Here is a 24,561-nt window from a genome sequence, read left to right as displayed (position 1 = left end):
CCGTCCCGAAAACTATGTGATTTAAGGTCGCAGCAATGCTAAATTACCTTATTGTAATGTTGACAATATTAATATATCATCATAGTTCAACATTAATCATATTGACATAGAATATGAAAAACATTATAGTATGTAATTATTGTGAACAAATAAAATGACGCGTAACAAATAAGAACATTAGTTCGCATCACCGCCAAGGCAGCCCTCAGCTTTATTTAACAATTGTTTGGAAAATATCTGGGTCGAGATTTACAGTTCATAAATTAATTAAAAGACTTTAAACATACTCGATAATCCTTGATTTGTCAAATAATCAATAAGTTCTGTTGTCGCCTTTTCATATTTATTCAAGGCGTACTTCGATGAATACGCAATTTGTATCGACGTAGCTACAACTATAGCAGCCAGTATCTTTCCGGAAATGAAACATATCGCTAATATAATCATAGAGATAGCCCCATTCACAACGAATTCATCTCCACCAGTTGATGTAAGCTCAGACACAACTACATAGAACGACGTGGTATAATCCCAACGCCTTTGTGGCGTGTCTCTGAAAATAAAAGTTATTTAAAAATTAATTTATCATTATAATTTACATACATACATTATTTTCACGAAAAATATAATTAATTAAAATAACATTCACGTCACACAATTTCTATAGTCCACGTCATCAAATATCTGTGACCATGACCGCGTTGTACAAAAAAAACTCGTGTAATTCTTTTAACAAACATTTATTTTCTTAAGCATTAAGAAACAATCCTAAATAACTAAAATGAAATAATATGCTTAACTTTATGTTTAAAAACACCTTGGTCTTGTCCTCAGATTTCAGTATCTGTATTTGATATTTTTTTCTTAATACTAAATAAAATATAACTATGTTATTGAACATGTGGCTTGTGGGCTAAATTACACATAACATGTTTATTCATTTCTAGATTCCTAGTCAATTCAAAAAACATCTATTTAATTGTATTAACCCTGGTATCTATTGATGATGATGATTAAAAAATACAAAAGTCTAAGGATAAAAACTGTAATAGTTTGAGGATCTTACTCATCAAGGAGATGCATTTTCAAAGTACGTATCAAACTTATAGGTGAAGTTGCCATTAACGTCAATAACCAAAGACAGGTGAATGTGTGTATAAGAAGTGCAACTATGAATATTGTCATGGCAGTCTGAAAATTTAATACTTTTATATCACTAACGTAGACAAAAACAATTAAATATTAAAATCCGTATATGGAGTTTGATTATTTAGTTTTAGTTTAGTAAAAAATATATATAAAACGATCTAAACGAAATGTTAGGTAATATATAAATATTTCTGAAAATGGGCTATTTTGATATAGGTATAATAAGGATTACCAGGTCAATTAGCGGTAATTTTAAATTTTTGTGTGTGATTAGCGAGAATATTTTTCCCAGGAAAATTATTAATGATTTATTTTCGTAACTGAACTACTAATTAACGTTTGTAATAACCAAATTATTATATTTGACAAACATAGCTCATAAATCCTTTTATCGCACATTTAATACAAAAAGATACTATTTACCTGTAGGGTGGTAAGATTGTTTGTTAGTTCAGCCGAAGTTTTCCGATAAAACTCAACTAGGTATTTGAGCCGAAACAATTTATTAACTCGTAGATAATGCATAGCTAGCAGTGGACGGCTGGGGATTTGAATAAATAATGATTTATTGAAAAATATTCGCTTTGCTTAGCTAAATTCAAAATAACATATTGCTATATTATCAATAAACTGTTTTGAACCTGGTTTTTTGTGAAAAACAATTAATTGAAGATGTTTATATTAACAGTTAGTTGGAATTGTTAAAACTACCTTTTTATATTACCTTAAACATTTGTCAATTTAGAGACTATTTTGCATATTTTTATTGTGTTAATAAATATAATTTGAGCATTACGTGTTAAGAGAAAAAGAATCATTGTTTCAAATTAGGTGGTTTGTCTACCAACAAAAAATAAATATATATTTCACCAGAAGATAGCAAAATCCGCAAGTAATTTCGTAGGATTCTAAAGGAGAGATAAATTGTATTTTTTTATGCCCACATTTTAGCAAATTTGTCAATTTGCGACGTCTCGTGGTTGATTTATAAACTAACAGATAATTTTTTAGTAAGATTCTTAACAGTTAGGTTAGCTAAGCGCACATACCGTTTGGTTATCGCTTACTTATTATTTTACGCGTGAGTTCGGTAAGTTTACCAATTACAAAAAACAACAAACAAAAAATTTATCAGTTATAACGAATTTATTGTTATTAGATTTTGTTATATTCTGGTGACATATAGACAACAAATCTGGATCGCATAAGGGATCCTGAGATATGTGTTAAATTAAAACAATTTAAAAATAGTTGGCTAAGCTTACGGAAAGCAGAAGCCAAACAATTCGAGCGGCAAGTTAGCGATCAGATCGCTCCAAACCCACAATTTATGTTTGTAATATCGCTTTCGACATTTAACAGAATTCATTACGAGCTCACCATGCCTGTTCACATAGCCCTGGAGAAACAAATTTAAATTTACTTATTTATGACTAGTAACCCGATCAATTCAGATATAAAGGATTTTCTTATTCCGTGCAAAGGAAATCGTGCCCATTGTGAACTAGATTTTGATTAAAAATATGATATTATTACTTTTTATATACTACTAGCAGACTGGCCAAGCGTTGCTGAGGCAAAGGTTTTTGTTATATTACATAGTAGCAAACTATTCAAGGGAAACGGTAGGAGAACACCAGTCATGGGGACCACCATGCTTTTTTGGTGGTGCCATTAAATTGTAGCTTATGTGAAACGTTGGTACTTTCAACACAGCGCCATCTATTAGAATTGTGACTATCAAATAATAAACAAATATTTTGCAATAAAATAATATTGCGGGTATAAATTGAGATGTAAGCTATCCTATCCTTTAAGTTGGATCAAACTACACACGGTGTGCAAATTTGATTCATATCGGTTCGGTAGTTTAGGAGTCCATACCGGACAAACAACGTGATACGTAATTTATATATATTAAGATAAGAGATAAAATAAAATCTTAGGATAAGGGTTAAACATATCCATTAACTCTTAAATTCAATATCACTCATACTTTGTTGTAGTCACGAATCCTTATAGGCGCATATATATGTAATGGAGAAATTATTGTATCACCGGAAATCGTATGCAGGAAGTTCCAATAGGCGTCAGTTTACTATGCGTTACCAATTAAGCTATTAAATAACTAAGGCAACATTAAATTAATTACATGAATTGAATTACGATTACCTGATTCAATGACAAATAAATTTTGATATAGAAAAATATATCTGACAACGACTGAAGCCAAAATATGACGGTGCAATCATTCAATGTAATCACTTCGTACAAAATTAGTATGTAATTACATGTAGCCATTATACTTGATAGATAACCAAAACCCTGAAATTATTTTAATATATTTATTTATGAAGATATATCAGACGGTCAAAGGTCGATCTGATGGTTATTGGATAAAGAAAATAATTATTTTATAATATCGAATTGTAGTATCTTGTATGGTGTGGCATTCGATTAAATTCGACGACAAGCTACTTCAACCTATCCACTCCATGTAATTACAGAGTTATAGAAGAAAACTTCAGTTCTTATATGTGAAGGATATATGGACTAGTCATAAATATAATGCACTAACATAATGCAATGAAATTACCGTTATTTACTGGCTATTTATTATAAGTTTTACTCAATCGCTGGTTGTTTTCGACCTTCGACTATCAAAAACAGCAAACACACCCATAAATAAGTAGATATCTTTTGACTTTACATTACTGTGGTTTAGAAGTTGATTATTTAGAAAAAAAGCTAAATTGAAAAACGGAATTGTAAGAAACTATTAACGCAGCAATTGAAAATAAAGTATTGGCGCTTTCTGACGTATGTTCAATTTTCATATGTAATTTGGCAGCAATACGCACGAGTGGAGCCAAATATATTGACTTGTAGATAATAGATAGTAATTAATTTTTTGTAATATATTTTTATTGCTATTTTCAGTTACTAGCTGACCCGGCGAACTTGTTGTGCTTAAAAAATTAAATGTGTGTTTGGGAAGAAACTGGCTTGAGCACAGCCTTCTAGTTTTCGTTTTCACTTTCGAGTAACGTATAGTCGTTGTACTAGCCTGAAACAATCTCGAGCCGGGTTTCAATAAGTTATTGACGTCCATGTAACTCTGGTAAGTTTGAACGCTCGCCGCTGACTTGGCTTGGCTCACATTGCTTGTAGATTGTGAACTACGGACCGAGGTCGATACTATAAAATATTTTCATAAATCAATAAACCTCCGATATATAATTTAATTTGATATAAAGTATTTTAGTTACGTGAGTATTTCTTGTTATGTAAACAAAAACATATATTAAACGACCAACTATAGTACGATAATTGTAAGAATGATTTAACAATTTTAAATTATTTAAAAAAACCAATGATTGAACATTTAAAAATACACTTTGTTGCATTACAATATAAAAATTTAACATAATTAAATGTAAAGGAGGGCAACTGGCGGCCTTATCGCTTTCGAGCGATCTTTTCCAGGCAACCACTGTGAGAAAAGGAAAAAAATGAATTAAATTAGATAAGGTAGGCAAGAAGTGCATAAATACATATTACATATAGTTATTCAGAAAACAAAGAAACTAAACAGGAACAAAAAAACAAACTAAACTAACTAATAAAGGATACATGAAAAATAAAAAGTAAAAAGTGCACATGAATCATAATAATTTATTTAGGAATTTAATTTAAGTTCAGTCTCACGTCAGTTAGTAGTTATTTCGAAAGTTAGGGATACGATGTGAAAAATAATTGAACTGCATTTTATTTAACAAATTCGTGTTGCAATATAATTAATAATTCATTGAAATTTTTAACATACCAGGAAAGTCAAATCTGCTAGAACCACTCCGAGAGTCAAACCCCGATTCCTGGGACAGATTCTCAAAATCTGAATCTTCTGAAAAACATTTTTTTGGCTTTTAACGTATATAGACTTATTCTGCCGTTTCAATACATACTACTTTGTGAGCTAAGTCTACGCTGACAAAGTACCCTTCGTCATCTAGCTAACTAAATAAATTTAATTTCCCTAAAATTATATGAAAATTAAAAAAGCAATTTCTGATTTTCACAAGTACCTGATGACTCATCATCTTCATTCTCCATTGATATAGGTAAAATGTAATCCTTGGATACTTCAAACGCCCGCCTCAATGGCCCTTGAATCTTCGGGTAGTACTTTATTAAATTAAAAAAAGTTTGCGACGGTATAACCAATAGATCCAGGCTACGGCTAGCGTATATTGCCACCTCCGAACTAGACATTGGTTGCTATAGAGAAAATAAAAATCGTTTCATTAACTCTAATAGATAGAGCTCTAGTAGAGAGTAGATTAATACTTTAATATATATAGACCGGACTCATTCATTTCAGCTACTAGATATGAGATTACGACTATTCTATTCATTGTTTATGTATTCGAATATTTTTACTATAGATATAGTAGAGACTAGAGTTATGAGTAAGTAGATATTGTTTTAGAAATAAAAAAACCAATAGGACAGCTACCTCGAGGGCCTTTGCTACAGATGTATGTTTCGTGAGGATTTTGTTTTTGTCTTAATAAGCAAATAGGTTATCAGGCTTCTGTACCCGACACACGCCGTCGACTTTTTAAGGCATGCCGGTTTTCTCACGACGTTTTCGTTCACCGTGCGATGTTAAATGCGCACTTAGAAAGAAAAGTCTGCACCCTGACACTTTATACTTTAATTTTACTTATTCTATACCTTTTCTAGACACATATTAAACTGCCACATGAAAGAACAGCCAGTCTAGTGATTCTCTTTAATAAATTGGAAAATTAACAACGCGATACAGCCTTCATCAATATAAAAAAAATGTGGAGATGTATTGAAATGAAAATTTACAACAACACTTTGCTTGCTATTTACATATTATATTTACTTACTCCGGTGAAATTGCCGAACATTCCTCCAGTTCCCATACACGTGATCATTTCATTGTACGAACTCAAAACGTCCACCTGGTAATTGGAGAATTTTTTTTATTACTTAATTTATTTAATAATGTTTATGCATAGTTTTGATAAATATAAATTGTTTTGCTTGTTATCGAATGTGAACAAATCCAATAGAAACTGAGTTTAAATCATCTATAATATTTACGCATATAGCTTAGTAATAATTATAATTAAAGATAAAGGTTTTTAATTATATTTTGACATTTGCTAATTTGACTTGGCTGATTGTGCATTTTTTTTTCAATTAATTAATCCTATGTCAACAAAAAAGACAAACAAAAAAACAATCCTTTCTCAGCAAAAAAGGATTTGATATTGTTACTAAAAAATCATTTTTTTTCAGATTGCAAAACGTTTGAAAAGTTTAAAATGAATAATTTAAATAATATTGAGTGAATTTTTGTTTTCTCCCGTAAATCACGGAACATACGTATCTTAAAGAAGAAATAACATATTAAAATACACACAAAAATATCACCAACCTTTCCTTTATAAATAATATAGATATTTGTCTGTATATCCTTGCATTGTACAACAGTGTCGCCCTTTAGGAAGTACATCTCGTGGAGGTGTTGTGTAATGACCCTGATAAAAGACCGTTCTACTTTCCCAAACAAGGGCACTTCTCTCAGTGCCCTCTCGTACATGAAGACGAGTGTGTCTTCCATTAGTGCGGAATTCAGACCACGGCAGATTTCCTACAATTACGAATGTTTTAAGATGACCCCGGAAATGCTATCTTAAGATATATATACTTAATATATGATAGAAACGTAGCCTTAATGTGATATGTAATAGAAACATATCTGATTGTAAACAATGAACACTCCAAAAAACTGTAGTAAAAATATAAAGATCACAACAACCCTATTTACAGCCTATGCCAAAAAATACATAAAAGATGTATAAAAAAACATTCATTCACAAAAATAATTTATATACAAACTAGCGGACCCGACTGACATTGTCCTGCATGATATTTCAAGCGATTAGGATATTAAACAAAGTTTGAAAGTACCGATTGCAGCGCCATCTTCCAGACTGATTTGTGAATCTAAACCACACAGGGCTTCACCCAAACGCATACAAATAAAATCATTCAAATCGGTTCAGCCGTTTAAGAGGAGTTCAGTGACATACACGCGTACAGTGGATTTATATACATACTAGTGGACCCGACAGACGTTGTCCTGCATGATATTTCAAGCAATTAGTCAAGCAAAGTATGAAAGTACCGACTGCAGCGCCATCTGGCGGGTCCACTGATTTGTGAATCTAAACCATTCCCAGATCCCCTTGAACACACACAAAAAATTTCATCAAAATCGGTCCAGTCGTTTGAGAGAAGTTCAGTGACATACACACTCACAAAAGAATTATATATATAAAGATGTAAGTTATCTTATCTTTTAAGTTAGTGGTGTGCGGTGTACAAATTTGATTGAAATCGGTTAAGTAGTTTAGGAGTCCATAGCGGACAAACAACGCGTAATTTATATATATTAAGATATTATAGGCAAGTAGACTCTAGACTGCTGTACCCATTTTGTCGATCTTAGGTCTATGATATGTCGATTTCTTCCCGATTTCCCTCAACGATCAAGTCGAAATGTTAAATTCACACATCGATTAGTGCACAGACAAGACTTGATTTGAGATCACCTTTACTAAAATCAAGTATTAATGGAACAGGTGCAGAAAAATGTCTACTGCCTACTCCATAATATTACAACATACAAATATATATACAAGGTTTCATGGGTCGTAATGAACGTCATTTGTCGTGGGCGGAGATATGAAAAAGCCAATTGGGGTCAACCTTTTTTATTTGTGGCAATAATTTCTTCTTATTAGCCTTAATTAGTTACCCAAATGGAAGGTATTGCGGTGTTGTGTAGATTAATTTCGCTTACTAATTAACACTTTTATTTGGCTCTTTTAGTCATTTTTATCCCGCATTCGACGTGAGAATAGAAAATCAAAAGAAGTCATTTACAAAAACTTTTCTAATTATTAAATATGTGTAATAAGCAAATTGTTTCATATACTTCAATAGCAATCAATTAACAATATCCTACAGAAGAAATGTATTACCGACTAAGACACAATAAACATACTTTAAACAACTCTTTCATCAAAAAAAGAGGCAATTTTTTAAATGTTTATCTTCAATACAGATTGTTTCAAAATAATAATACAAATAGTGTAAAATCCCACGACACAACTACAAAGCCCTTTAAATCGCAAAATTTCCCAGTATTGTACATACACATTCATTACATTAAGATAAAATTCGTTAAAACTTTCCACAGACTTGCTAAAAAAACTCTTTAATGTCCGTTTAATTAAAACCTTCATACCTGTGGATTACTCCCGTGCGTCCTTTTCCAAACATATTCAAAATACTTCAATGTTTTCACAGTGAGTATTGGATCGACATTCTCTTGATACAAAAAGTTCTCCAAATCCCTCGTATTTTCCTAAAGTAACGAGAACTGAGCTCATTAAAAGTAACTATAATTATTGTTGTACGGACGCATAACGTTTTAATGACGAAAGTTTTGTTCGCAACATTTTTTACCTGAGATATTAAAAGTTGTATCAACATTTTACAAAGTACAAGAAATGTTTAATATAATGTAGAGTTTATAACAGTCGTTATAAAGTTTTATTAAGCATTAGGTTATATTTAAATGTTTAGTAAGCTTTCAGATTTATTGTTAACTAGCAGACTGTGTCGGGTTTTACTTATTTAGAGTTTATTCGTTGCAACAGTAGAACATTATAAATATTTGCTCTTTATCATATTACCTATAAATAAATGTAACTATATCTATAATAACAATTAATACGGTATTTAATTATTACTTAAAAAGTTATATATACACATATACATATTTTAAAGAAATTTCTACAAATATCCTATTTTTTTGCGGTCGTAGCAAGAATGGACAGTTTGACGCATAGTTTAAGTTTCGTCATGTATATTTATTTTTAATCATTTACACCCAAGTTCAATATCATGACTACAACATGTAATAATAACGAGTCGTTGGATTTTTCATACAAATAACATTTAATATTTGTTAGTTTGTATTACTGTTCGTAGCAATTTGGTAAATATTTGTATATACTTAACCATTTATAGAGACTCAAGTATGTAATAGGGGAAAAATGTTGTCTGATACACGATGATTTCTGATTCAAAAGCTCGTGTATTGATGTCTGTAAAAATAACGTCGTCTCATCCATTTTTCATCTCTCATGTCACGTAGAAGGAAAACCCTTTAATATCCGGTTCCCCGTGAGCATCACTAATTTGCCATATATTTAAAATCCGCAATTTGCTTTGATCTTCTTAAATCTCATTCCAATGCTATCGTGTTTTATATGATATGAAAGAGTTCGTATTTTATATAGATATTTAGACCTATTATTATCTCGAGATAAATGAATTTATATGTGGTTTTGTCATTTACCAATTACATTATTTTAATTAAAATATATATTTCACGTGATATTTATTTGATTGCATATTAATATATGCAAAACCGTAGTTAACTTATTATAATTATATCATAAGTTAACTTTATTAAAAACGTAATGTGCGGCTTAATTGGTCTCCTCCAGGCATACTAAAAACCTCACTTCTTTTATTTTTTTTCTAAATAAATACAACATTATTTTCCCCGCCAAGGCTTTCTATTGTGGTGCAATGTAGCACTACAATCAAATATAATATAGTTAAACCACGTGTCTTAAAGCGTTACCAAATCAATAATAATTATTAAATTATATTAAAGAATCACGTAAATTTTCGTTTAATGTTTGTAATAGTCACGAACCTAAGGCTGAACATCGTATTATCTAAAGATTTCTCAATAGAAAGTCTTTTGACTATAAGTCTTGCATAAGGAATGTTTCTCTCGTGAATATTTTTATTACAGCTTACGTTATGGTCCAGCAATCCATGAACAGCTGCAGATCTGGTAGAGGCAATGTAACCAAACATAAAAGCAAAGTATAATACTCCTATTATCTGTAGTGCCATAGACAGCCAAACATCAACAGCGTTTAATATCCCAACAGGAGTGCATCCACATCCTGAAATTGACAAATACCTTGAGGTATGTGCATGTGACATGAATTGGAAATTATTAAGTATCACGCTAATCCTTAATGAGGCTTTTTATAATTCCATAGGCAACGAACAGGCGGATCACGAAGAGTTAAGTGTTTACCACCGCCAATAGACACCCGCGATACCAGGAGGTTGCAAGTGCGATGCTAGCCCTTAAGATGCGATTCGGAAATACCTAGCTGCTATCTAGAATAGCAGCTGGTTCCACGAAGTATTGTCTTAATATTTATACATGTCTTGGAAATAGATAAAACATTTTTTTTTTTATATTTTGTGTGTTCGTTTAATTGATAACAAAATAGATAAATGCGCCGCTGGTGCCAGAGTCTGACAGTTGCACTTTGTATGCGTAGGTGTTTAGATAGTATCTGAAGATCCAAACGTTTAACGTAAACAGTATCTGTACCGCGTTTATCAAAGTATAAAACGCTTTTGAAAAATATTGACACAAATATTTGACAAAGACGTATTCCGATATACAGGCGATATTTTAACACACAATTTCCAGACAACGTACAGGAATTCTTCCTTAGACAGCACAAGATGGTGTTCATATACAAAAACAATATATATTGAAGTTCACGTACCAACAAATATTTCAAAAACCCAGTAGAAAATGCTAATGTACTCTGAGATGGCATCTGCAAAATAAATTGCACTTTAATGACTTTAATGCAAAAATTTTGCTTTGTTTCGTCTTTCTTAAGCCGATAATCATTGCTAAAATTATTAATCTGTTTATTTATATATATTGAATTTATATAGAAGATCTCACTTATCTTGATTGGCGAGGTCCTAGAATGATCAAATAAATGCAAAAATTTCAGGCCAATGTATGATATAATCCAACTTATATGTGTATACATATATATATACTGGCTAATCTGACAGACTCAGACAAGCGACTAGTTCTAAGTGAAGAACGTATTTTGTTTACTAACTAAATGATTATATACTTAATTCAAGTATAAAAAATTACAGTAAACTAGAATTAAATGTAATAAATATCAATGAGATAAAATAAATACTATTTATGATTATTTTTATATTACGCGTGGCTATTATCTGATATTTAATGTATAAACAAAGAGTACTAACATTTCTCTTCATTCTGCATAGCTTGGGACAAAATCAGCGCTTTCGAACAGTCAACACGTATAAAATACGATTTTGGTTTGATATATGTCCTGCATGAACTCATGAATATGAGTGAAGTCGAAAAATTAACTATCGCCACCACCAGAGGTAAGAATTTTAGTAAGATCACAGCTTGGTTCACACGCATTATATCACTTTCCCAATATGAAAATGTACTTGTTATTCGAGTGACCTGTAAAACGCAACTATTGAGATATAATTACTTAACCACTTTTAGCACGATTATATTTGGATATCGTGAATTGTAAATGGGCGATGAATCAAATTATTTTACAAATTTTTATCTGATGTCTATGTTGCTTTAGTCATCCTAATATGGTAAGCGATGTATGTGTATGGTTTAATACTTCAAAGCATCATGTCATACAATTTTGAAATTAGTTTTCAGTAATTTATTTATTATTTATTTATAAAAGCTTGCCAACGCTTGGCACACTGATACATTGATAAAAGAAAAATAAAATACAATTTTTAATGTGTCAAGCACTTACAGGCAAACATAGCATATAATAAAATTAATTAAGCAAAACAATAATATAACTTAAATAAACATTAAACGAAAATCGTTCTTAAAGTGTGAGGTGAGCAACTATGGATATCCAGATCCAGCTCGTTTAACAGAGTGCTCAATCTGGACATCGGTGAATTTTGGCCAAAACGCGTTCTCCGGAAAGGAGGGATAAATGGAATGATGGGATGTCTGGGATATCTACTGGGTACACGAAATTTAAATTTTGTTAAAACGTTGGGGCAATCTAGCTGATTCTTAAGAATCTTAATGGCAAACGATACATCAATTAATTTTCTGTGATTCTCCAGTGACAACATCTTGAAGTGCGCTAGCCTGGTTTCGTATGTAGGCAACTTTTTTTTCGAGATGCCACTGGAGAAAAGCAGATGCCATAGGAATCTTTTTTGTAAACGCTCCAGTCGTAACATATGAGTCGTATAATGCGGCCTCCATACGACTGTACCATAATCTAATTAGCTCCACACGAGACTATTGTATAGCATAATTTTTGTTTTGGTGCCTCGGAATTCTTTAGAGTTTCTCAGGACAAAACCAAGCATCTTAGAGACTTTCTTTATTATTATGTCCTGGTGCTCTGTAAACGTTAGTTTGTTGCCTAAAAGTACCCCCAAATCACGCCTTACTCTTTCTTCCCGAACCATATAATACATTAGATATTCATACTAGAAATAATCGAGAAATAAATGATCCTTTTATGGAATACAGACAGACTTTTTTGCGACCATTGTTTAATGGATAATGCCTAGAGCTTACGGTTTTTATTTATTTTAATATATGGATTTAGAATCTGAATCACGTTCACTCTTTTAAGTGATCTGAACAAATCAGGCACATTAATGATATACGTTTTGCTTAAAAATCATTATAACAAGTGTTTGAATTTTGACAATTAATTTAAAGGTAAAACAGTAGAGAATGAACAAAGAAATTTTAATTAAAACTTACCAACAACATTCTGTTCAATCTAAACATATCAAGGTCAGAGTTGTCGTTGATTATTCTGAACTGAAATTCAAGAAATACTATTTCTTTCAACTTTTATGAAAAGAAGAAATCCATTTTTAATTTATTATATTTGTTTGAACATCAGAGTTATAAAACATTTCCGTAAAATATCTTTTTTTCTTTATGAGCATTTAAATGGCCTTATTGGTATAACCACAAATCAACAACGGGCTTGTTTTAGTCCGCAGGTTTATGCCGGGTGGTGATTAATTTTACAATTTTTTAGAAAGAATTTTCTCTTTTTAATACAAAAGTTGTAATATTGATTTACTTAGAAAGTACGAGTATAGTATTTTCCAGACTCATCAATAATGTTTACAAATATTTATGTAAATCTATAATAATGGTATTTTAATATTCAACGTAAATAACTTACAAATTCTTCTAAAGGAAAAACGCTTAGGACATCTAAAATGAATCCATGTTTCAAATATCTTGAGACGGTAAGAAGAGGGTGTGTAACGAGTACAGATCTTTCATTGTAATACGCTACATAGGACATTACAATAATATCCAGGTACAAAAATATATCCATCCAGTTGTAGCCACCTCCGAACTTATTTTGTTTTGTCTGAAAATAATAGTATCAATAGCCTTTCTAACCTCTGCCACTTTCAAATTGTAAGCCTTAAATGAAAGTGTCACATATAACCTCTACTTGAGAATCGGTATCTCATTTAACCGGTAGTATTACACTGAATGTTGTTTTAGTACTAATTACACTTAAAATCAAGTACTCGTTCCAGATTTTTTGACTATGTCTCCAGGGCTATATAAATACTCAACGATACGTGACGTATGACAATATATAGGAATGACATCAATTTAATTGGTCACGTGAGTATTTTAAAACAAATTTAATTGGAGTTAATGAGACACGCCTATCGTATAATATGTCTGGCCTAAAGCGGGGCATCGCAAACGTGAACATTGCGAGACGCAAAATAAACTGAGAAAATATTTCTTTTTATAAAATTCATATAAGAATCTGCAGTGGTCTAAAGCAATAACAGTAAATAATGCATCATGTATATTTCATTTGCTAAATAATTTGAAATGAATAACAGTAGTTTATGACTTTATGGCAGTCTATTGGCAAAGGTAGAGGCATCTGGAAAGGGTTGGAAGAGGGGTCCATATCCACAGGCGACTGACATTTTACTACTTACATTTATCTATAAGTAAATACTAACAATACTACTGACAACATTTGAAATGTAAATTAAGGACATTAAAATAAAACAAAGCTTCATTATTTATTATTTAACAATAGTTTAAGAAACGACTTGTCAAGCGTTGCTGAGGCAAAGGATTACTTGAAATTGAGTAACTTAAATTTACTACTACGATAAAGTACTTACTGCGATACTATAAGGAATGTATAGAGTGTAGTAAATTGCTGCTAAAAACCTCAGTGTACACCATAACTTCAAAAATACACCATGCGGCGTTATCACTCCAGGGAAAAATATGTAGCGAACGTATCTAAAAGTATATAAACCAATTTGCCAAACGTAAAAGTAGCGAAAACTACCCGCGTCATGGTTAATGAACGCATGTGTTGTTCATTGAACTCAGACATAAAGTGTAGCTCCTGACAAATCAGAGATAGTTTTGTCTTTAAAGTTACCAAAAATATGTTTGTCCCTTGCCCCACATTGGAATTTATAAATACGTGAATTATACGCTGATAAATCATTAAAAAAATATTTTTTTTTATTATTTTATCAGGAACCTAATGTATGAAAGTGTAAAAATTAAGTGTAGATTAATGAACAGTCTGGTTAGAAATATCAGTATTTTTAAATTCGGCATTTAATGCACCAGAGAATGACTATAATGGTAGGGGAGCCCAAGAGGGGATTTCGGGATTTACTCAAGCGCGGCAGATTAATATATAGGGGGATACCTTGTACCCGGTTAAGTACCTCCACAAAATATGAGGCCCATATATAAAGCCGCACGTGAAGGAGACAGAATCAGTTTAGTAAAAAAAAATTGACCATCAGAAATTCCCGAGCGCGTCAGATTAAGGTAGGGTGAGTTAATTACATCCTAAAAAGTGTATATTCCACTAATCTGACAATTTGAGAGTGACGGAAAAAAAGGGGAGGGCAACAAAGTTGTAAAAAAAAAACGTCATCTCGACATTCTCGAGCGTAGCTAATTTTTTTTTTATTTTGAAGGAAATAATTCAAGAATAATGAAAAATATATAATCTGACGATTTCCGCAAGCCGAAATAACAAAAATTCGTCGATAAAGTTATATGCGTGCAGCTGCGTGATGCCTACATTTTCTTAAACCGATCGGAATCTACTAAACGGCGTTCTAAACATTTCCCTCAAAATTACATTTCCTGTGAATTTGAACCGATTCGGACCGATAGATTTTGAGAAATTTTGAAAAATCTTAAAAAAATAAGAAATATTTTTTTTTAAAGTGGTTTCTTTATCGATCAACTTCAAAAACTAATCCACCTTTGAGCTTGAAAAACCACGTCGATCGCCACCAAGCTGGTCAAAAGCGGTTGATTCGTTCGAGAGATATCGTACACGAAAGAAACCCGAAAAAGTGTTTTTTCGCGATTACTCCGAAATTTGTGGTTCGATCAATTAAAATTGATTATTTATGAGGATGATAAAACTGCGTCGAATGCCGCCAACCGCGTGAAAATTGCTTGATCCATTCAAAAGTTATTGCGGTTTGAAAATTCCAAAAATAGTGTTCTATGAAACTTCTATCAGACTTTCGAGCTGGGAGAGCTCAAATGCATAGAAATGTTATTTCTTTGAACTCAGCGAGCTCAAAATATCAATTTTAAGCGCTCAGGAATGGAATTAGCGGGAAGTTGCAGGGATGGCCCTTTAGGTGAACCGTTTTTGTATTTTTTTTTGTCAGATCAGGCGAATCCCTCTAGATAATCGTCAGATTATGAGACAGTACGTTTAGAACATAAAGATGAACCACATATATCTTAATCTGACGCGCTTGAGTATTTCAAAATTGCGATTTTTTTTTGCAAATTAAGAAAATGGCTGTGGGTTTGCGTCCCATCGAAATCGTCAGATTAGTGAATGAGAGCTTTTTTTTGGTGCACTTAACACTCCCTTAGAAAATCTGACGCGCTCGATAATTTTTTTTTTTTTTAATTTTCAACCCTTAAATACAACCACCCGCATCATGCAAACGATCAGATTAATATACGTACATTATTAAAAATACGTAGGGCATAGATGCTATCAATATCTGACGCGCTCGAGGATGTCCATGCAACAGTTTTTTTTTTACATATTTAACAATCTATAGCCGCTTCCCCCACCGATGAAAAGGAATTTATCATATAACATTTTTTTCTTCTTTTTATCTAAGCTTTGCATCCCAATAGGTCTCTACGACGCTCGAGTAAATCCCCATTTAGCATCGTGGGCTCCCCTACCATAAACAGATATTGTATCAGGAAATTTAAATTTGACTTCTGCAAGAGATGACTACATTCCAATTTAACTGTGATAATAAGTCTATCGATGTTCTAATCGAATTTTCTATACATAATTACATCATGACGCTTTCTTTGAAATACATTTCTCATGAAATTATATATTTTTACCGCTTTCGATCGATCTACGTAAGCTGGGCTAATCTGCTAAACCTCTTAACTACGACCGCAATACTCCAATAAAGTATAAACGTTCCCCTCCGACAATTTCCCATAAGTATCAATACTAACTTCATAATTCCCAACTTTTCAAATGCGTCGAGAAACTGACGCTTTTCTTCTCGGCCACTCAATATGACGAAACTTTCCTTTATTTCTTGCTGAAACGGAACGCCACTCGAACTTTATAAGAAGTCATTGTTCGAAAGAATACGGTCTGCTAATTGATAATAACATGTTATGTATTAACTACTCAGCTATTGTTTGAAATAAAAATATTCATAAGATAAAAAACACTACTCTCATTATTATTGTACTAACTTTAGAATTACATTGTATTCGTATTCATGACTTATTATTTTTATCATCATATATTTATTATTCAAGAAATACCATTGAAATCGGAAAATATATCTTTATCGCCAACTCTATGGTATCCATAGAGTTTGCGCCAGCGAACTTTAAATATGGAATCTGTCAAAACTGAAAGACGTTATTGAATTTGTCATTTGACAGTTAAGTTTGCGTTGCATTGCGCCTCAATAATACATTATAAATTTACCTTTGCTCAAACAGCTAATAAAAACAGAAAAACACATTAAAGTTTACTTTATCATTTTAAATAATTATACATTTTGATAAAGCATAATGGACTTATTATTACTAGTCAATTATGATAATATTAAAGTTAGATTTATGTTAGATTATCAAAAATATACCTGTTTATACCTGGAAACCCTAACGTATTTTTTTTTCAATTATTTACATAGCTTATAATGACGTTAAGTTAATTTGAAAATATATAGTTGCAATTTATATCAGCATATTAATTACAAAAAATATGCGGCAAATTTTTATAGGCAACCCTATTGCTAATCCATAGCATACTATCAACATTTATTCAAAATTAATTTCATCAAAAACCTAGATAACCGCAGAATCGAGCAGTGTGTATTCTTAGAGTAGGTACCTATGTCAAGAAAGAGAAGAGAACTGTCGCAGAATTTGAGGTCGCAGTAGTAGCCTAATAATTTTTTTATGTTGACAACACTGTTGCATTACTATAATTCTTCATTAATATTATAGATATTTAATATGAAAAAATTAAAAGAATAGTTTTAGTAGATATATAAGGTCGTATAATCGCTACGCCAGTTCTACTGTTGTCTACAGATCTTTTTACAGATACAACTGTCATAGATAAAGCTGAAATTTGTATGTGTTAAAATACATTTACGTTCTATTTTTGAAATAGTATGTTATCTATATATATAAAAGAAAGTCGTGTTTGTTACAACACTTATAACTCGAGAACGGCTGGACCGATGTTAGTTATATCTTTTTTAGTGGATTCTTCTCAACTCCGAATAGCAGAATAAGTACTAAAATATCGGATGAGTTATCGAATAACAATAAATGAGTAAATTAATTTTACGAATGCAAACAGCATGTGGTGCCATCCGTTGACAAAACTACGCATCATTTTTACGTCGAATTCGTGTCAGTTCAAGAAATTCCGATCTTGAGGTGAATGAGGAGATGCATGGTTTGATCTTGATCGAAGTTACCTCATCAAAAAATGTTGTATATCAGAAAGTGCTTTGACATGCAGTAACGCAATATTGGCGCTCGAGAGAAGAGGCCTAATGTGTAAAACTGCCATTCTTCTTTCGCAATGGCACGCAATAAAACATTTCTATATTTGCAAAAAGTAAAAGAACACGATATCATTAGACTGTAAGGTGGAACAAAGTGCGCCGGGTCAGCTAGTATTCTATAAAAAACTCACAGCAATTCTATTAGTTTTGGCATCTATTCTACCCACAAGGGGTTTGGCCTCCTCGTAAAGTGACGTCAGCTTGCGGATCGTGGGATCTTGAAGTGTCTAAATGGAAACGTTAATTTTCACTACAATTATGAGAGTGCAATTTCAGCTTGGCGAAGCTCTGTTTTTCACGGTAATATGAAATATCTTAGTATAGTTGAAACTATAATTGCTTTGGATAATTGAGTTCAGAAGCGATGCAGTACAGAACAATATAAGAAATGCGAAAATGTATTTCTTTTCTTTGCGCACCTTAATTCGACTTTGATGAACTAGGTTCTATTTATGTGAAGAAAAGTAAATACATATCTTGTTTTAAACTATCTGGAGAAATATAAAGGAGGATAAAACCATAAACTTTAAATATTCTAAAAACGCTAATTTATGAACTAATTGGGTCCAACCTTATAGATGACCTTATAATTCAGAGCAGTGTTGGCCTAGTGGCTACAGCGTGCGACTCTCATACCTGAGGTCGTAGGTTCGATCCCCGGCTGTGCACCAATGAACTTTCTTTCTATGTGCGCATTTAACATTTGCTCGAACAGTGAAGGAAAACATCGTGAGGAAACCGACATGTCTTAGACCCAAGAAGTCGACGTCGTGTCAGGCACTAGAGGCTGATCACCTAATTGCCTATTAGATTTAAAAATGATCATGAAACAGATTCAGAAATGTGAGGCCAACACTTAAAGAGCGCCAATGAATTTATTTTATTCTTATAATTCACCTTTGGTGAGTTGGATAGAGAAGCGTTTTAGTTTCGTAAGTTCTCATGTCCTTTGATTTACTAATGTGAAATAAGAAAGAAAAAACTTTATTATATTATATATATACACAATAAAAAGGATATTTAGGTACTTAGAAATTAAAAAATACATTACATGTATGCTACATGTTCATAGTTGGTTGTCTATGCTTTAAAATGCGTGTTTGAATGCATAAACAAATGTCCCTATACTGCATTGTACAATAATAAAATTCAGTATCACCTATATGAACATCGTAAAATTCCTCATACATTCCGCTGACGTGTACTCGAATATTAAATGCATGAATCATACCGCTATAATGGGGTGACTGATGTCAGGAAAGGTGCTCCAACATTGCACCAGTGCAGTGTACTCCAAATGCAGTAATATGCAATTTGTCGTTGTCAGCACTGTATACACCTGGAATTAGTTCGCGGTATTACCACTTGTAATACTTGCTTATTAAACTTCAAGCTTGATTCATTGTAGCACTTTGCATTTATATTCTACCTCCTGGCATTACGTAACTTTGTGGTAGTTCGCGAAAACTGCTTTTGTAACGATTGACTTAACAATTAGTTTATAATAGCGTTCTAGCGTTAAGTGCTGACTTCGCAAGGCTGAGTGTTTATTTTATCAAATACATATAAGTTTGACATATGGTATCGTGGAGATTATTTGTTGATATTGATGTCCTCATTACGTTTTCATACGAAAATATTCAAAAAAGTTAGATAGAATATTTGCCTATTCAATTTAAAGAAATAAGTAATCAAATCATCAATCTTTATTATATTAGTGTATAAGTAAAGAGAAGCAGTCGCAAACAAAGAATATTAATGACGTCATCTAACAAAACCGATTTTATAGAAACAAATTCGTAGCACTGCTGTAGCTTGGAACGTGGTACGCCAACTCAATATTGAAGTCGGAATCGAGGTACCGCTAATAAAGTTACATGGTAAGCCTGCTGGTACTAAAAAAGTCAATTACAATACTTGATTAGAATTCATAATGTAAACGAAATACGTTAACTTGTAAACTCCGGTTTACAAGTTACCTATAATAAGGCAAATACATATAAACAGAAATTAGCTATTACCTTGGGCAGTCCATATAACATCTCAGTACTACCAAAGAAGTGACCAGGAGAGATTGATTTTACCACTTTTCCTTGTTGATTGAGGTTATTACAATAACCCTAAAAACAATGTGAGTTCAGGGGTAGGGCACTCACGTCAGCGGGGCTTTTGGACATTTTCAAATTGCTTGGCGTTCAGTGTGAACCCATGCCCACTATTGCTAACTTAGAGCTTTCGCTGCTAGCGAAGTTATGGATGAGTTAGCGCTCAATTACAAAGAGCTTTGAAACAAAGGAGCTATATTGATGTTTTGTGGCGCATTTAAATAATAGAGTATACCAAATCTAGGAAAATGTGGAAACTGTCATGCCTTAGACCCAAAAATTCGACGGCGTGTGTCAGGCTGATCACCTACCTGCCTATTAGAAAAAACAAATGGTCACGAAACAGACACAGACATTTGAGGCTCTAGATCAGAGTTCCCCAAACTTTTTTGTGTCGTAGACCCCTTGCCATGTTTTTCCGTGTAGGGTAGACCCCCTACTTACCTGATATTGATTTCCTGTACATTTCTAACAGTAGTGAAGTTTAGTGTTAAAAACTTATAGATTAACTAATTACGAAACTAATGAATTTATTAATTGAATTTAAATTAATCTGATATGTAGGTACTTTTATAAATAATGTTTATGTTTTGATATTATAGGATAGTATGATGTAAGTAAATAGGTACAATCAGTGTATGTGTTAAGATCCACTACCGTGGACCCCCATTTTCATTTCATGGACCCCCAATTTTTTTTCGCTGACCTAGACCCCTTGCAGGTTGTCATAGACCCCTAGGGGTCGATATGGACCACTTTGGGAATCACTGCTCTAGATCTACGTTGTAGTGCCACTGGTTGGTACCTACTTTACATTCACTGTATTATACCTACTATAGTTTATTAATATTTTTTAAACATTTATTTACACATACATTGCATAACAATCATTAAAAAAATACATATATATATATATATATATATATATTACAACAGACAGCCTTAACGTTACTAAGCGAACTAACGAAATAAACTTGCACATTCAATAATATGGCACATTCATTGCCAATTGAAGTATATTTAAAGCGTACAACTGCACTTTAAGTATTAAAGTAGTATTACTTTACCTTTTGTATAATATACATATCCCGACCGATATCACCAGCATGTTGCACAATTTCGTTGTCTGGTAAAACTATTGTTCTCGTGTTAGCAACGACAGTTTGCAAGAAATCACGACTGCATTCCTGTTATCAAAGAGTTTTCTCTTATTATATGTTATTTCATATTACTAACTTCCGCTTGCAAAATGAACGAGAATTCCTTATAGTTTTGGGATCTCTTAAACGATAATTTTAATATTTATTTGAACTCTTAAAACCTTTGAATATAATTAACCTTTCTAAGGAATCTTTGGTGAAAAAAAAATCTTTTCGGTGGTTTTTTGTGTTTAGCACGTCAGATATCACTATATCTGCCGGGAACTTTATTTTATAGTATGTAACGATGCCCTATAGATGCTTGACTTGTATTGTATAATATCTAGAAATGTGCATTTTATTTTAATGTTTATTATTATTATTAATACTCTATTTCCCAGCCATTGTGCCCAGAGACTTTTTCTATCTCTCAAATTTTTACAAAAACAAGATACATAATATTATTGTACTAATTACAATAAACTAGTTCACAAATGTTACGCGTCTCGCGAAATACGCCCCGCCCCACCCCGGCTACATCGGTAATATTTTTATTTACAATATTCATGTGCGAATTCAGTTTCGTTTGCCGCCTTTATATATATTTAAGAATTTTTTCGCACATCTGTTCCAGGCACGGTCTGTGCCTTATTAACATGTCCTGTAGGCCGCTACGGTCTACAGTCATCTGCATTTGTTGCTCCAGGTCGCGCCTGGACGATGCGAATGAAGAAATAGAAGCACATGTTCTATTTTAATGTTTGGGTAAATTAAAAAGAAATCTACTGAATCGATTCTACGTATATATTATACGAAGCCATAAAACTATCACTGTTTAGATCTGCATATATAAACTTATCCACACTGCGTTAAAATTAAATAAATTACCTGAAATAAAGGGCATAGGAGCAATGTGTCCAATAATTCTATAGAAGATATTTCATGTTGTATATTACTAGACATATCTTTGAATATTTCTTCTTTGGTAACTGCACTGTTATAATACCTGAAATTTACCTTACAATGCGTTAACTTAGCCTTCATTTAACTTAACTTTGCCTCCTTTGAGGCATTAAATCACCTCTAGAAACACAGTCGCAACTGTTTCTTTATAATAATTCATGATTTTTTTCATTAATCTTTCATTATGACAGAAATATGGTTGTGACAAAACGACCCAACACTAGAAAGCCCCTGTGTCGTGGGTGAAGAATGGTTCTTGTAAGGAATGTTTGTTTTGCAAAGATATGAACCTATGATCTCCAGATGTGGCATTCTTTCTCTTTTTCACATATTACAAATGTTTTACAAACTTGTTTATTATACTATATATTCACCATTGTACTGCGAAAAATTTCTTCACTCTAGCCTTAATTTTTCCACTCACGCGATTAACAGACAGAAAATAAAAGAGCTCTCTCATGGAGTCCTGTAAAACGAAATTTTAATGACATTACGAAAGTTAATATAATTTACGTCACTCAATGTCTGCATATAATTTTAATGAGTAAAATATTAAGAACGTTTATTGTATTAAACGTGTTTATTTATAACAGTTACCTATTTAAAAACTCAGTATCGCATTGGTTATTAGTATACGCCCATACATATCAAAACATTTTATTTTATAAACGTAATTCTAATTCAAACTAGAAAAATTTCCTGTTCGCTGACACAAACTTAAAGGCACAAAGCATTTCCGGCGTACCTTAAATTTCAATTTCCGTTGTGTTCCAAGCAAGAAGACGCTACATACGTTAGCGACATAGAAACAAGTCAAGTGCGCTCCTAAGATGAGCAGTACTACAACCTGAAACAACTCATTAGGGGCTAACAAGCTAGAAATACGATAGTGTTTTGTTTTAATTACATTTGGAGATTGTTTTCTTTGTATAAGAGGGTTGTTTTTTATCGCTAATTAACTAGAAAATAAATATATAAGATATACTATTTCGTTCTTCAAGGGCACAAGTATAATTAGAAATGTTTGAGTGACGCCAGGTCTTTATTGCTTTTATTTTGCGAGGAACATGAGAAATTTGGAGAAAATTAGGATAGGCCAACAGGGCCAGGTTACGGGTGTGTCAACATTCCTTGGCTTTGGCCTTGGTAAACAAGCATTGGACCCGCCCCTTAGCTCTACAAACCAGGATGAACGGACCGATGGGAGATGGTCCTTACTATGCCAAAGTCAATTCAAGATCATAAATAGCCGTTAAGGCCTGAGAGCCGTGACTTGAACGGCTGATAGTGTGGCCTGATGTGGACTAGCTTACGATGTTACCGTAGTGCGTGGGATTTCAGTGAGTTCAGTAGCGAGTCCCAAATAAGCCTCCACCACAAAGTTAGGTTTAACTTACGAATAAAAACGGCCAACAATGCCAAGATGGTGAATATTAAAAGGATTGAATACGAGTATATACAGACCGAAATCTCCACAATATTTTGAGAGAATATCGATAAACTATTTTCTACCTACCCACTATTTGTTATCATTTTTTTTTTATTTGGTAAACCTTTTTACAGTGTTGCCGAGATTGGCCCGTGGTTTCTTTAAAAAAAAAACAATTACCTAAGAGATAGTATATTCCTTTATTATTTTGATTCGTTCGATCGTCATTGTCAGCCGTTTATAAGAAATTGAAAAGTTTAAAATTGTTTACTTACCAAAAATAAATCACCAATCCCCGGCGCAATTTCGGACATTCCGATGCCAGTAAATACAGCGGTGCCAAAGGAAAACGACGACACTTGTGGCTTTTCGTGTTTAGCTTTATTAGTCACAAACACCTTTGTTTCCCAGTATATTAGTTGTACGAGCCATGAATTCTACAATTATAACTTTTACAAGCCTAGTTACTTTTATTGATTGCTTTCTTTATATTGGCCAACACAAGTATATATCGAGTAAAACGGTCATTACTGGCTAACAGATCAATCAATCAAAATACGTTTAGATGCGTCTTAGGGCATGCTTATGTCAAAAACGTTTACAAAATTCGCGAAAAAGCAAGACTACGCCACAT

At 32.5% G+C, this 24,561-nt stretch overlaps 1 protein-coding gene across 1 annotated transcript in view; it reads right to left on the bottom strand.

Moving 5' to 3' along the window:
• Positions 1 to 24,561, bottom strand: part of LOC125055559 — a 38,544-nt gene that overhangs the window by 2,494 nt on the left and 11,489 nt on the right. Inside the window, exons 17-42 of the mRNA XM_047658019.1 lie at positions 24,203 to 24,364; positions 23,244 to 23,345; positions 22,873 to 22,964; positions 22,424 to 22,541; positions 21,464 to 21,583; positions 20,313 to 20,411; positions 19,523 to 19,630; positions 18,423 to 18,518; positions 16,706 to 16,794; positions 14,338 to 14,461; positions 13,353 to 13,547; positions 12,917 to 12,976; positions 11,380 to 11,611; positions 10,869 to 10,922; positions 10,093 to 10,244; positions 8,501 to 8,620; positions 6,623 to 6,838; positions 6,069 to 6,143; positions 5,235 to 5,427; positions 4,976 to 5,053; positions 4,217 to 4,347; positions 3,322 to 3,474; positions 2,415 to 2,548; positions 1,573 to 1,690; positions 1,067 to 1,191; positions 288 to 553 (exon numbers count right to left, since the gene is read on the bottom strand). Of these exons, the coding sequence (XP_047513975.1) occupies positions 288 to 553; positions 1,067 to 1,191; positions 1,573 to 1,690; positions 2,415 to 2,548; positions 3,322 to 3,474; positions 4,217 to 4,347; positions 4,976 to 5,053; positions 5,235 to 5,427; positions 6,069 to 6,143; positions 6,623 to 6,838; positions 8,501 to 8,620; positions 10,093 to 10,244; positions 10,869 to 10,922; positions 11,380 to 11,611; positions 12,917 to 12,976; positions 13,353 to 13,547; positions 14,338 to 14,461; positions 16,706 to 16,794; positions 18,423 to 18,518; positions 19,523 to 19,630; positions 20,313 to 20,411; positions 21,464 to 21,583; positions 22,424 to 22,541; positions 22,873 to 22,964; positions 23,244 to 23,345; positions 24,203 to 24,364 (3,412 nt within the window). The remainder of the gene's footprint in view (positions 1 to 287; positions 554 to 1,066; positions 1,192 to 1,572; positions 1,691 to 2,414; positions 2,549 to 3,321; positions 3,475 to 4,216; positions 4,348 to 4,975; positions 5,054 to 5,234; positions 5,428 to 6,068; positions 6,144 to 6,622; positions 6,839 to 8,500; positions 8,621 to 10,092; positions 10,245 to 10,868; positions 10,923 to 11,379; positions 11,612 to 12,916; positions 12,977 to 13,352; positions 13,548 to 14,337; positions 14,462 to 16,705; positions 16,795 to 18,422; positions 18,519 to 19,522; positions 19,631 to 20,312; positions 20,412 to 21,463; positions 21,584 to 22,423; positions 22,542 to 22,872; positions 22,965 to 23,243; positions 23,346 to 24,202; positions 24,365 to 24,561) is intronic.

This window comes from Pieris napi, chromosome 13 (assembly GCF_905475465.1).
Source record: "Pieris napi chromosome 13, ilPieNapi1.2, whole genome shotgun sequence".
Taxonomy (NCBI): domain Eukaryota; kingdom Metazoa; phylum Arthropoda; class Insecta; order Lepidoptera; family Pieridae; genus Pieris; species Pieris napi.
The sequence above is the reverse complement of the archived record's forward strand: the minus strand, read 5'-3'. Positions and strand labels throughout refer to the sequence as shown.